This window comes from Pseudorasbora parva, chromosome 18 (genome assembly GCF_024679245.1).
Source record: "Pseudorasbora parva isolate DD20220531a chromosome 18, ASM2467924v1, whole genome shotgun sequence".
Classification (NCBI taxonomy): domain Eukaryota; kingdom Metazoa; phylum Chordata; class Actinopteri; order Cypriniformes; family Gobionidae; genus Pseudorasbora; species Pseudorasbora parva.
In genome coordinates, this window is record NC_090189.1 from 12,772,841 (window position 1) to 12,787,827 (window position 14,987).

The 14,987-nt window shown below is 38.4% G+C and overlaps 2 protein-coding genes across 2 annotated transcripts in view; one reads left to right on the forward strand and one right to left on the reverse strand.

Moving 5' to 3' along the window:
* Positions 1–10: 10 nt before the first annotated feature.
* tpgs2 (tubulin polyglutamylase complex subunit 2) lies at positions 11–3,846 on the reverse strand. The gene is made up of 7 exons (XM_067423583.1): positions 3,681–3,846; positions 3,230–3,309; positions 3,046–3,133; positions 2,719–2,850; positions 2,520–2,630; positions 2,239–2,402; positions 11–499 (listed from the first exon to the last, which is right to left on the reverse strand). The coding sequence occupies exons 1-7, from the start codon at positions 3,754–3,756 to the stop codon at positions 278–280; spliced, it is 873 nt and encodes a 290-aa protein (XP_067279684.1). The 5' UTR covers positions 3,757–3,846; the 3' UTR covers positions 11–277.
* A 126-nt stretch (positions 3,847–3,972) lies between these two features.
* Positions 3,973–14,987, forward strand: part of kiaa1328 (KIAA1328 ortholog) — a 39,346-nt gene continuing 28,331 nt past the window's right edge. The window contains exons 1-6 of the mRNA XM_067424197.1: positions 3,973–4,079; positions 4,588–4,623; positions 4,738–4,973; positions 6,148–6,248; positions 6,351–6,466; positions 13,085–13,209. Of these exons, the coding sequence (XP_067280298.1) occupies positions 4,025–4,079; positions 4,588–4,623; positions 4,738–4,973; positions 6,148–6,248; positions 6,351–6,466; positions 13,085–13,209 (669 nt within the window). The 5' untranslated portion in view covers positions 3,973–4,024. The remainder of the gene's footprint in view (positions 4,080–4,587; positions 4,624–4,737; positions 4,974–6,147; positions 6,249–6,350; positions 6,467–13,084; positions 13,210–14,987) is intronic.

Consider the following 14,987-nt stretch of genomic DNA (forward strand, 5'->3'; position numbering starts at 1 on the left):
CCGAGAAAAAGCTTATGGGGTAAATTTCTCATGCCAACATTCTCAGTCGAGTGTGTACTACAGTACTACCTTTTGAGTTACAGAGGAATAAGCTATTGAAGAATCTCAGGACTCAAGATTGTTCATGTTTGATCTTTTATAAATATTTTGTACACACACAGACTTAAAGACATCAATAGACGAAATTAAGCTGCTTAAGTCAGGATAAATGCCCAGCATTAGCCAAAAGAACAGTTTGTGTGAGAACAATCAATGGGCCTTTGTTGGGATCGCGGGGTCATCGTTTAGTCATGCTGTGTCTCCCCGAGATGCCCTGTCCTTTGGCTGTACTGCCGCCACTTGCTGGGACCTGTGCTGGCGGCTTCTTCTTGGGAGTGGGTGGCTTGGCCTTGCCGCGGAATGCCTTGGCTGGGTCCAGCTTGTTCAATAAAGGTTCACTGGATGTGTCAAGATGGGAATCACCATAAAACGTCAGGGGTTGGTAGAGAGCGGCCCATTGCTGTATCAAGAAATCAATGGAGAATTTAAAGTTGCGGTAACACTTTACAATGAGGTCTGATTTTTTAACGCATTAATGAACATGAACTAACAATGAGCAATACATTTGTTACAGTGTTTATTAATGTTAGTTAATAAAATCCAGCTGTTTGTTAGTTAGTTTGTGTTATTTCACAGTGCATTAACTGTTAACAAACACAAGATTTGATTTTCATAATGTATTTGCAAATGTAGAAATTAACATTAAAGCTACATTGTGTGATATTTTCCCCCATCTAGCGGTGAAAAGGTATATGACCATCCAGTGAATAATAGTTTCAGTTCCTCTCAATTCTGATTTCGTTTTAACTCCTACTGTGGCCAATTTAGTCCAAGATTAACACGGCAATCCCCCTCTTCACATTCGACACAGTGCCATCAAGTGTTAAAATGCGAAAGGCGAAGCTTGAATTTAGGTATGTCTCTCTTTGGCTAATGTACTTTCAAGATGGAGGGCCAACATGGCGATCGGCATTCGAACCCTTCACCCGTATGTATTTTCAATAGCATATTATAAACTTACGAGACTACTAAAGAAGTAAATATACAATAATGAGCACATACATTTTTGAAAGAACTAAGTGTTTTTAGCTAAGAATAAACTAAAAAAGTTACACAGTGTATAAAGTTTAAGATTAATAAATGCAATAGCCTAGATGTATTAGTTGTGGGTGAACTATCCCTTTAAGCACCAAATCAGCATATTAGAATCATTTCTGAAAGATCATGTGACGCTGTAAACTGAAAATTGAGCTTTGCCATCACAGGAATAAACTACATTTTAAATTTTAATAATATTTTTAAACTACATTAAAAACCTTAAATTGTAATAGAATTTGTACTATTTTATTGTATATTTGATAAATAAATAAGAAAGTTCTTTCAAAAACCAGCCCCAAACATTTACTACAAATGGTAGTGTATTACAAAGAAGCCTTCAAATATATTTAAAATAGGCCATTTAAAGTAAACTAAGTAATTGTTACTTTAAACATGTTTGTATAAACAGTTTATTTAATATCCAGAATAAACTAAGGAAGCCAAAGGCTATTAAGTATTTTTACTGGAAAAGAAAGTTGAGCAGGACCGAGTGTTGAGGGAGCTGAACAAGGCCGCTGGAGCGATTGTTATGTAACACATGGCTCGCAAGCATCGGAACTTTTATTATGACGAGACAGTCGCCGGCACCATTTCCGCTTTTCCGGTCATGAGTATGAGGTAACACAGCTCTGTTTATCATATTAGATACATTTAAGTGTTTAAAATGCTGTTATGATGTTACTCTGTGCGTTCGCTCAGCGGCTGCTGTGACACTTGTTCACACTGCTAAGAGTAAAGCGTTTCTGACAAATAAAACGGGAAACCGAGGCTAACGCAGATATGACGCAATTGACAGGCAACTCTCAGACGTCCCGACTCCCTGGTTAAAATAGCAATTTTCTCACAATTTACAAATAGTTGGAAACATTTGGGATATTGTAATAACTCAACTGAACAAAATATATAACCCTGGTCTGGTGGTTTTTGGATATTTTACTGCAAAAATCCTACATAGTGCACCTTTAATGTGTTCTGGCTGTGAGAAGTAACTTTGTATCCGTATATGCTGTATCTGCCACCAAATAAAAATGTTTTTAAAATGTTTTGTGTAGACTTTAGTAAAATAAATATATTTGATATAACTGTATAGTCAGTGCTGACCTTAGCTTGCGGGCTGGGGCCATACGGAGTGAAATTATACTGCCACTCCGGAAGCCCCAGATGAGTGATCATAAGTCGGTAGTAGGCAGTGAAGGAGGGGGTGAGATAGTGCCAGAAAAGTGATCGGTCCAGGAACCACACCTCACACTGCTGGGCCATTACACCTACACAGAACGGGCCATCAGACACAGGGCCAGATGGTAGATTAAAATGATATAAACCTTTTTGTAAGCTAACCTTTCTTCCTATCCTTCTGGATTAAGTGTTGGATGCATAATCACCTGGAGTGCAGCTCTTGTAAACGAGGCAGACTTTGCCATTACCATTGCAGGGGTCCAGCTCAAATATGCGACTCCGAGAATCAAAGTGAGGTTGTTCAGGGCCATCAGTTTCTAAAAAAGAGAAATAACATCTTTAAAAATAGGGTATATATTGAATGCAAATTTGCATGCAATGCCTAAAGATGAAAGACAATCTCACCCTCTAATTCATCGTCGAAGTCAAGGTCAGCTAAGGTAGGTGCATTGGGGAGGGAATATACATTTGACTGAATCAGGGGTCGTAGCTGAGAAACATTGTTTATCACCATGCATCCCACTGGAACCACTTCATCTGTAAGACATAAAGCATTTTTTTTATATATAAAAATGTAACCATAATATGGAATCAAATAAGTATGTGCATGTATAATGATGTGGACATAGAAGTAAAACACTGATAAGACCTGAACAAGCAGTATAATATGGCTACAATTAAGGCATTATAATTAGAGCTGAACTAAACTGTAATTGGGTTCAGAGTGCTCACTTTCCAGTTTCGAGTTCCAGGCAAGCATGAAACCATCTGTTGTAAGATAGAAATCTCTGAGATCATCTGGCAAAGCACAGTTGTTTTTCTAGAGAACACACAGGAAAAAACTAATATGAAAATACCCACACCAAAGATCTGCTTTGAGAATATTATCTGTTAAAATATTGAAATACCTCCATACCTGCTCCCAGGAGAGAAGGCATCTCTTTTCTGCAGAGGCTTTTTCTGCAAATCGTACATCCAGCACACCAGGGAGGTTCTCTGTCAAGCAGAAAATATGCAAAAGAATAATGCAGATACATGCACTATGAAATAACATGAATCATTAAATATGAATCTTCTGTTTAGGGATTTATAACTGACTTGGTTTGCATTGCTGCTAACGCACGCACGCACGCACACACACACACACTACAATCACTCTAAGCTGCTTTGTTGGTCTTAGCTGGTTTAAGATGGTATCCCAGTCTAGCCAAGCTGGTCGCCAGGTGGCCTCCCAGCCTCATCCCATAAAACAAACTCAAAAACCAGACCAACCCGGGAGACCAGCCAGCCATGATGTCATCTTCAGCAGGGCATGCAGCCTATAGGATGCAGTCTATAATTATTTATATTAAACATCGTCCACTCACCCAAAACTCGAGTAATACCGAGGGTGAGTCTATCTACAAACCCCTTGTATGTCTTGTCATCTTTTACCCCCTCCATTCCAAAATAACACAAAAAAGCATCTATATCCTTCTATACCATTTACTCTCTTGATGCAGTCTCACAGATGCTGAGGTTACCAAGCGCGCAGACCCAAAACATTGCGGTTCTGCACTCCTATTAGTTGAGAAAATAAGAGATGGATGATTTGACCAATAGCATTCTGGATGGGCGGGCAAAGCAAGTTAATGTCATCCAATCACACTCACCAACAATGAAAAAGAGGAGGAGCTCCTGCACGTAATCTGGAAGTGGCGGTTGTTTCAGTATGGCGTCTGTTGCTGAGGGCGAAAATGGCAATGGATTCTACTGGATTCATGACAGTATCCTTACATTTATCCCTGTTTATTTGTTCGACGAGTCTTTTTTAAATTAGTTATATTATTATCGTATAACAAGCATAAAGATTAACCGTGGTCAGTTGTCAGTTGAGAGAAGGGAGGCTAATAACTTATTAGCGGATTTTCATTGTCAGCTTAACCGAACTCTAGTTTTCGTAACGTTAACGTTACACAAAGCTGCAGTTGGCGTATACGGATCTAATTTTATACACGTACTGTTCTAAATTTAAGCTATAATATTTAAAATACCAGAGTCAACGTAGTAACGTTACAATACTAAATAATACTATAGTAAAATGCAACTACAAATATGGTAGCCTACGTTGTCACTTAACTGCATTTTAATCATGTAAGTTAGATTGGAATACAGATGCGGCAGTCTTGTTATTCTCTTCCAATGTTTTTTTTTTTTTTTTTTTTTTTGGCTCCTTTTGTTTTTATGCTAACGTTAGGCATATTTTTTGTCTTGTGTTTTCTTTAATTTGCATAGAATCAGATGAAGATCAGCCTATGGCTTTAGTTACAGGTGAGACTCAATTTTCAAATCTTAGGCTGTTACCGTTATAGTAAAATATCATGTTCATCATTCTGACACCTCATGTTTGATTTTTTGAAAACTGTCACTCTGATTGTCTTTTAGGGATGAGCAGGAACATCGGTCTGAAATTCGGTACAACAAATAATACAGAGGGAAAGATAAAAAGGAGAGCAGGCAGCATGGATAAAAGTGTCAAGAAAGGATTGCATTTGGCAACGAGAAGTGCTGAGATGGCTGTGGGAAAAGCTTCAGATCAGAAGCTGCCTTCTTCTGTAGCCAAATCCAAAACCACCACACCTGCACCAGACCCAGACCTGCCTCCTCTCACTTTAGCTCAGGTAAGCATTGGCTTATGAATATTTACAGTGTTTATGTGGTGAAATGCCTTTTCACAGTTGAAAATTGACAAATTGAAACCCAAAATAGGTCATTTGTGCGATTTCACCAGTCTTCCCCAAATTTTAAATGAGAACTGTTTTTTAAATCTGTTGTCAACAAAAGAGAAACTTTAAAGTCGACATGAAATAAAAATTGTGGTCATCTTTTCTTCTCTATTGTGACATATCTGAGTGAATGGCTTTTCGAGTCACAAAAAATGTAGGGTGGGAGTCGGGACATGATTATGTCCTTTTTGATTGATTGGATCTATGTTGTTTGCTATTGCTGTGATCTCATGTGAATGAAAGATTGACCCGCCCTTGTGCCTGTCAACATGTCATCAGAGAAGAAATGCCATTGCAACTTGCAAGGCGGAGGGGAAGTTATTTTGATTAAAGATTATGAGGGACTTGAATAATTATAAAATACATAAAACACTGCAATATTCCATAAAAACAAGAATTGTTCCTTTTGATTTCATGGTGCCGTTAATGTTTTCTACCTAAATAAAGTACATTTAATATTATTATCATCATTACTGTATCATAGTTACTTGTAGTTATTTTTAATGGGTTCCATAAAAACAACAGTTTTAAAGGGTTAATTCATCCAAAAATGAAAAGCTCATGGTTCACTTGCCCTCAAGTCATCCTTGGTGTATATGACATTATCTTTGCAGTAAATGGTAGTTTATGTCTTGACATGCTAAAAAAAAGTTCCAGAACTTTTTCGAATGCTGTAGGATTGTTTAGGCACTGAAATTCTCTGTCACACGTTCAACTAGATTTTCGAAATTTTTGGCCATGTTTAGCATGATAATCCAACTCTTTAACAGTGTAAATAAGTCAGAATACATGAAATTTCATAACCCCCCCCCCCCCATTGATTTTGTCACTGTTGTTTTGTATATCCCTATACTGTATGTAATGTTAATATTTGCATATGGAATTTTTGTCTCGCAAGAACTGATATTTCCTTATTAAATGTAAATTGTTAGTCATAAATTGAGAAGGTTATTTTTTAAGGATGTACAAATAATCTATCCAGGTCTTATTTAATTTGTGCATGAAAATTCAAGAAATTCTTGTTCTGTTGATGTTCAAGAAAACTGAAAGTGTCTGTTCTGGATTGTAGACTCTCTTCAGCGCTGCCCAAGCCAAAAGTAAGCCATCGCTGAAGGATCTCTGCCCAGAGGACAAGCGTCGGATTGCTAATCTCATCCAGGAGCTGGCCAGGTAAAGCCCTCTCATTATAGTGATCTGACGCTTTAGACTGAATGAATGATTACAGTAGACTTCAAGCCAGTGTGATTTACTGTGATCTGATTTTCTTTTCAGAGTGAGTGAAGAAAAAGAGGAATCTGTACAGAAACTCAGGGATGAACAGGAAACCTTTGAGAAAAAAATCCAAGAGTTGGAGCAACAAAACCAGTGCATCGTACACGAGAGAGAAAGTATCCTTTTACACCATAAACCATAAGAATGCTCTGGTCGAGTTTAGGTTTTAGGCTTTCGTGTGAATGAAATGCTGCAATCAGTCACATTTATTCCTTTTTTTTTGCTTTTATTTTGTACATCAATTACATTTGAATGGCAAACATTCAGTGGGATATTTTCCTAGTTTAATCTAGGGGTGGTGGCTGTGATCAAACTCCTATTATTGTATACGATTTTATTTGATAATATAGTTATTTTTTGCTGCTAATTAAATAAAAAAAAATACACCATGTTCCAAATTATCTTTCAGTTGACATATCAGTAGGATTATGTAAGAAAAATATCCATATTTAAAACTTTTATAGAATAAAACTATTTTTCTGGCAGTCAGAGGCCTGTTGCATGAAGCTAGCTGAATAAACTCTGAGTTTCAGAGTAGGTTTAGAGTTGACAAATCCAGATAAATCTAACCTGGTTTAGATAAAGTTCAACAGTTTCTCAAAGCTTGGTATGAACTTTCTCTGTCAACTCAGGTTTAATCCAGAGTTAGTGATTAATACTCAAGCGTGTGCAGCTGAAAATGTGACACGTACGGCAAACAGCCAATCACAGTGTCTGTTTGATTCACTTCTCTTCTGAAGATTGAGAGATCGTTTTGAAAATTATTATGAATTTAAATGCGTTTACAAGGCAGGAATAAACACTTTAGTTTGAGAAGGCAGATGAAAGAATATCTGACTATATCAATGCATGATGTGAATCAAAGAAATATGCCTAATAATTATAGGTTCACAAAGAGCTCAAATTAATACACATTGTTTAAAAGAATTATGAATGGGTGTAGTATATTTATATTACTATTTGGCTACTTGTCAATTAATATAATATTTATATGAACATAAAGTGCTTTAATTTGGAAGGAGAGCTATAGGGGGTGTGGCTTTATTGCATCTTTACTTGCAGCTGATTGGTCCAGATTGGGTTAGCGATCTCTAACCCAGAATAAAACCTGCTCCAGAGCAGGTTAGCCGTGTAGTGTAAGTTACCATGGTGATAAACACAGATAAAAACCAATCCACCTTCTTGAGCCCGAAAAACCATAGTTTGCTCAAACTAATCTCGAATTTACCTGGGTAACAACTGAAGCCAGCTTTGAGGAACAGACCACAGGTTCTTTATTGCATCAGATACATGTCACTTTACTCACAGCTGGTTGGTCCAGGTTTGGTCTGCGATCTCTAACCCTGAAAAAAAACCTGCTCCGGAGTTTCTCATGTAGCGTAAGCTACATGGCTATGAAACTGCTAAAAACCAGTCTACCTTCTTGAGTCTGAAAAATCAAACTTAACTGGGTGACAACTGAAACCAGCTCCATGCAACAGGCCACTGATGAATTGAATGCATCCTTGTTAAATAAAGTATTAATTTCTTTCAAGAACAACAAAACAAAAGCAAAACCTTTTGAATGGTGGTGTAATTCACAATGTAGTGACTTAAATCCCAGAGAAAGGGAAGGACTGTATTGTATCTTAGACTGACAGGGGGCAGTGTTGTCTAAGCAATGGATTCATGTTTAGCCTTGTCGTGACTGCTGTAGGGGCAATATAACCACAGGACGTCATTGAGATTTTTGAATTACACTCTTGCTTGAAAGGTTGAGGATCCACGTTCTTTGGCTTTGTGTGGACTACTCTAATATTGAATCTTTCCATTGAAGATGAAATAGACTTTGTTTGCAGCATGATTGTGTGAAATGTAACAGACAAACAACAACGAGAATGCACACTGTGTTACGTTTAATATTTACTATTTTAGATGCCAGTTTTTGAGCTGAGGGATCGGACCCGTCCTTGGTTTGGGTTGAACTGCTTTTAATTTTCATTTGAAATTGAAAGAGCTGGCACTGATCACATGACCACTGGGAACAGAGTGGGTTTCTTCTTGTGCCAACCTGTCATCCGACTGGCACATCACAAACTTCGCACAGTTCGGATGCTCCCTTTTTTTCCATGCGTCTCTGCCAGCTTTGGTGATCTTGCTTTGGTCAAAAGACATGGCGAACCATCAGTTTCGGCCAACACTGTGAAATATGAAGAGCAATCGCAGGCTGCTAAATTGCAGATTTGGCAGGCGAGCGCAGAAATTAGGCGAGCTCAACTCAATTAAATGCACTTTGGCTCCGCGGCCTGGCATTTCCACTAAAATTCAAAACTCCATTAAAAAGAGATTGTACTGCAAGACAAACTCTGTGAAAGCCCCCTGTGGAGACAGGGCGGGCTCTAAAGGTATCAGACAGATGCTGGTCCACAGAGCTGTTCTTAAAGGTTAAGGGGGACGCAAAAAGACAAACTGAGTTATGAGGGCCTGTGTAGAATAATTGCTCACATTGTCTCCATCTCATCTGCCAGGATTGCGATTATCAAGAGGAAATATCTTCGGGGGGTGGGATTATAAGTTACATTCTGTGCGTAGGAAGAATTTGAAGCTCGTGTACGGAATGAAATTAGAATTTTCTCAAGCCTGTCTTTGGCATTCTACACCACGTCTCTGAGCGGTAGATTCTATTACAGAGAAGCTCGCAATCTTTGTTCTTCACAAGGAATTTACATCAAGAAGCATGGAAGACACAAAGGAGAAGTTGAATGCATTCATCAATATCATTAATCTTATTGAAGTTTGCATGGTCGCTTTTCTGAACGCTGCGGATGGATCAGAGGAGCAGAAGTCCTTTTGTAATAGTTTGTTTGACTAGTTCTGAATCCGCGCATCCTGGCGGGATGAGCTTAGGTGGGGCATAAGCCCTCACAGAAATGCCACTTAATCACAAACACACTGCTTGCATATTGTTTATGACCAATTAGTTTTGTAGACACACTAATAATTGGAAGTAATAAACCACATGCTCGCAGCAAATGAAGTCTCATGATATATAAATAATCAAATCATCAGTGGCTTGGTGAGTCATTTTCACTGTTATTTAAATCGAAGCGTGCGGTTGTGTGAACTGTCCTCCTATCGATTTACATCTCAACCTCCACACGCAGACCATCCGGCCGAGAGGGCCTGTAAAATATTCTCTTTGGCGCAATTTTGCTCTAGCTCGAGGTGGATTTCATTATTTTATTTCTGCGCGGGCTGACAGGGGAGTGAATCATGTTGACAGCGCCTGTCTGAAATATCGAATGCAAACTCTGATTTTGTGTATTTTTGGATGGGGGTGGAGACACACCGTGCCTGCAGCTTTCTTTTCTCCTGATGTAGGCCCTCGGAATGAGCTCTGATTGGCCGGCAGCCAACAGAGGTGCCTGCGCCGCGGAAAGCGAGAGAGAATCTTATCAGTCCCGCTCCAGTCGCTCCAGATTACCAGGCGCTGAGCGTTCCCGCACGCCCTTCTGTTAATGTATTAATATGTGTGTTTACGCCCAACCTGTCTATCGGAGTATCAGAAGCCTCTCGTCAGCTGCGAGGTAGATGCCTGCTTGAGATGCACTCTATCTATGAGACAGGCTCTTCGTTCTCATTACAAATGAGAGGCCTATTTATGGTAAGGGTCCTTGTTGAACCGTTACTCATTTCATACCTGCTATTACACACGGTTTGACATGCAGCTGTCATAAAGGACATTGTTTGTTGGCACCTCAGGATTTGATATCCCTTTGTATCCTCTCATTCTAGACAGTCAGAAGTTGACTAATGATCTTGAATATGCTACAATAATAAACCTGATGGATTTAGGGAAGATGTTTTCACCCACATGCTTAACAAAGACTCAACCGTCGTTTTGTAGTTACGCTTTCTTTTTGTGACCTTAGCATGCAGAACAAAGGATGTCAAACTCCTGTTTACGTCACCTGACATTGCACTGGTTGCACCACAGAGGCTGCATTTATTTAATAAATTATTTGAATCGAAAGTAAAGTAAAGTAAAGAAACCGTTTTACAAATATAATTTATTCCTGTGATGGCAAAGCTGAATTTTCAGCATCATTACTCCAGTCTTCAGTGTCTCATGATCCTTCAGAAATCATTCTAATATGCTGATTTAGTGATCAAGAAACATTTTTCTCGATGTTGAAAAATAGTTGTGGAGCCTAATATTTGATTTAATATTTTTGTAGAACCTGAAAAGAGCGGCATTTATTTGGAATATAAATATTTTGTAATCTTATACATGTCTTTACTGTAACTTCTAGTCAATTTAATCCATCCTTGCTGAATGCAAATATATATATAAAAAAAGCAAAGCAAAAAAACTTATTGACAGCACAGTGTGTATAATTTTTTTTATCTGATTTTGTATCTTTTTGTTCAAAAAGCTGCTTTAATAACCAATATTGGGGTAAAGCAAATGGCAGCAGATGGAATTTGCTAATTTGATTTCTCAGAGGCCTTCATATTACATGTCTAATTACCAAATGAAAATGGCATTTGGGGAATATTATAACCACTCACTCTCTTGACGCTTAAATTTAGTTTTTAATAGTCTGATATATCCAATACTTCAATAATCTGAAACGGAGCATTAACATAAAGTTAGTTAGCCATTTGTAATTACAGGCCTGTATTCAAACTGACAACACTGAATCAGTGGTATTAGTGTATAGTATATATATTTTTTTATCATGAATTTACATTATGTGTGAATACTGAATGTATTATGTAATCAAGCTAAACTTTACCATTTTAAGATGCAAGCTATAGTGTGAAACACAACAAATTATATAATGGATCAGTCCTCGGACATGTTTGACTTATGTGCAATGCAAGAGAGGATATTTCAAAACAACACTGGATCCCATTGACTCATTGTGTTGACAGTTCATTTTATGTTCTGCAGAAGATTGAAAGTCATTCAGGTCTGGAATAACATGGCTGTTTTTGGGTGACTTGTTCTTTAAAGCACAATATTGCTTGGCAACTGTAAGGAAATTAAACAAATACTATATTATTTTATTTAAACATTGGTGTCCTGGTCTGTACCAATAAGCCAGTGTGATTTATACCACATCACCTTGCCTTTACAATGGTGAAATATCACTAATGAATGGCCTCTTGGGTCTTAGTTTTGTATTTATAAAATGTATAAAACTTTGTTCTATTGTGCAGTATTCTCGAGATTTTAATACTAGCCTTTGTTTTTAGGTAAGATTTACCATGCTTATCTTATGAGTATTGGATTGAGAGGCTGTTGAGCAGAGGCTGGATTTAGTGCTTATTGACATTGTAATAACGGAGATATGAGGACTATAAATAATCTCTATATGGTTCTAACATTCAGTTGGTTTGATCTGTGTTGCCCCTTTGAGTTCCTGGGCCTTGAAGTATTATGATGATAGCTGAGCGGTTTTGCTTTACAGCCAGGCTGATTATTAAGAAGAAAGACCAAAAAAAGTCGCTTTCCATTATTGCTTTCCACGTTGGAAAATTAGATCTACCGAATGGATTTCTGCAGAGCGCGTGTGAGTAAGCGAGCGTACGTCACGCTGTCATTAGTCGGTGCAGTCGGCGTGGCTGTGGTTCTGCTCCAGATCAGCTGAGTTCTGCCCAGTGCTGTATGCGTGCCAGCTCTCTCTCTGTCTCGCAGTCTGGCATTCTGCCTACCCCTGCCCAGCCAGACCCAGATGGAGGAGTGTGTGAAGCCCTCGCCCCGAAGAAACACTTCTATCTCTTCTCTGCAGTGCTGCTGTCTCTTCTCGCTTTCTTCTCTGTCTGTGCACTTTTTCAAAAAGTCACAAACATGACTCCAGGTATTGGCGGCTGGGATTGAGCCAGAGAGACTCAAATGTCAAGAGCCAGAGTATAAGTCCAACTGGTCTCCTCTTTTTGATGTAAGGACACTGGGCAACAGCCATCTGTGGGAGAATTTTTTATATTTTAAGTTTTTTTTGTAGCTTTACCTGTTATACCTAAATGTATTCAGTTGAATTTTTATTTTAGGATGTTTAGATTGTACCTAGCCAGTTTTATTTTATTTTTTATTTTTATTGTAGTAGTTCCCCCCCCCAAAAAACTGCATGATTCAGATTAGATTTTTTGCCATTCTCTGAAAAAAACATCCAAATCATAACCTGTGGTTGTAAGCACTGTACAAATTACCCTTGGCTTATACCATAGTCAGTGTTGTTATTTATACTGCATGATATCAGGTCAGGTTTTTTTGGTGTTTACGGATTTGCCTAGCCATCTGATTAACAAAATACCACCTCAAATCTTGGGGAAAAGACCAACTTCCTTAAAACGATAAACAGATGTATCAAGTACTGTAAAATTACTTATTTTATTTTTTATTTTCATTCCGTTAACTTGCAGACCACTGACCTAGACCAAGAAAGCATCTTGAATTTTATGTTTGTTTTGCCTCTCAAGCTTGATGATTGGGCATTTCAAAATGTATTGTATTTACCTTGAAAGACAGCTGATTTTATAGTTACTACCGTAGTTACCTATGGAGCACTACCCTTGAGGGAGGTTTCCTTTTGTACCTTCTGTATGGAGTCTCATGCATACTCAGTATTAGGTTGGCAACACTACATTCGGGGAAATGGATTACAATGTTTGGCTTGGGAGGAGAGAGGCATTTTAGTCTAAGTGGGAACAGTTATTCAGTGCGTGTTGACCCTTGACCCACGGCACAGGCCTGCAGCAGCAGTACCGAGAGTGTCAGGAGCTGCTGGGACTCTATCAGCAGTACCTCTCCCAACAGCAAGAGAAACTCAACAAGTCTATCACACTGCTCAATCAGTCCTGCTCCCACAGCAAGGTGAGTACTAAAAGAGAGCGTGTCTGTGTGTGGGAGAGAGCGATAGAGAGAGGCCACAAATGGCTCAGACTGAACATGTGCGTGCACTGAATTTGTATCCTCTATATACTATGTTGGATTTTTAGCCGATCAGTCAAGGCATTGTATAACTATAGCTAGTAGAAATTCATTTGTATTGCCCACTATCTTTATATCCTGGCAGACCAACCAATTTATCGGCTGATATTTGTCCATTTTGAGATTGTGAATGCAAGCAGCAACTCCCAGCAATTCTTCCTTACAGAGTAAATGTTGGGTGAATTTATTTCGATTACACATTCATTTTATCTTGAATGGCTTTAAGTATGTGTGTGTATACACAGAGCAGGCAAAACATTGACGACTGACAGGTGAAGTGAATAACACTGTTTTTCTCTTCATCATGGTGCTAGTGGGTGGGATATATTAGGCAGCAAGTGAAAAAAATTTCCTCAAAAATTGTGTGTTGGAAGCAGGAAAAATGGGCATGTGTAAGGATTTGAGCGAGTTTGAGAAATTCAGAGCATCTCCAAAACTGCAGCTTTCTTGGGGTGTTCCTGGTCTGTGGTCAGTATCTATCAAAAGTGGTCCAAAGAAGGAACCGCGGTGAACTGGCGACAGGGTCATGGGCGGCCAAGGCTTATTGATGCACGTAGGGAGAGAAGACTGGCCCGTGTGGTCCGATCAAACAGATGAGCTACTGTAGCTCAACCTAGTCAATAGACAGCTACCACCTACCTAATTATTGTTGCAGTCCATGTACACTCTTTCATATTCCCTGGTGGATGTGGCCTCTTTCAACAGTATAAGGTCCGTGACACACTGCAAGAGTGGCGTGAGCGTCTCGGCTGAGTGGCTTGTCTGTTTTTCAAGCCACACCGAAAATGTGTGCATGCTAGAAATAGAACCAATGGCTTGAAAAATTGTTCAGTAATTGTTTGAGGAGCACAAGAAGTTTGAGGTGTTGACTTGGCCTTCAAATTTCCCAGATTTACAGGACATAAAGGATCTTCTGCTAACATTTTGGTACCAGATGCCACAGCAAACCTCTCTCTATATATAATTTCAATGTATAATGCTGACCTTGAATATGTAACTTTGCTCACTGCAGGTGACCGTAAATCCACCAGTAATTCCCTAGATTAGATTGTGCATGGTCAGTTGTGTCATTTTCCCAGCTACAGATTTTGTTTTCTGTCTTGCACATGGTCAAAGAAAGAGAGAGAGAGAGATGAGACTACCAAGGTTGCATGAATCATAAAATGGCATTCATAATTCATTTTACTTCTGTAATATGACATTTTAAAGTGAAAGAATATTTGAAAAGGAAAACTGAATGCCACAGTTAAATATTATCCATCTGAAGTTGTTTGGACGTCAGCTGAATTCACTGCTGTGGCAGAATATGTATTTTTACACATATTTGAATTTTTTTTTTGTAACATAACATTTCATACCAATTCTCAATTTTAAAATTTTAATAAGGAAATGATTATAGATTAATTGCATAGCATTAAACTGAAACACTACATACCTGGGGGGAAACGACAACTGTGTAAAAATTGAAAAGGAAGTACAATTAGTTAGAATCCCTGTTCAAAATGAGTGTGTATTCAGTGTTTCCCACAGAGTGGGAGTTGGGGTATTTATGGGAATATAAAAAATATTACCCCCCCCCCCCCCAAAAAAAATAAAATAAAATAAAATAAAATAAAATAAAATAAAATATTAGGACGTACATTATTAATGTTTGAAAATTT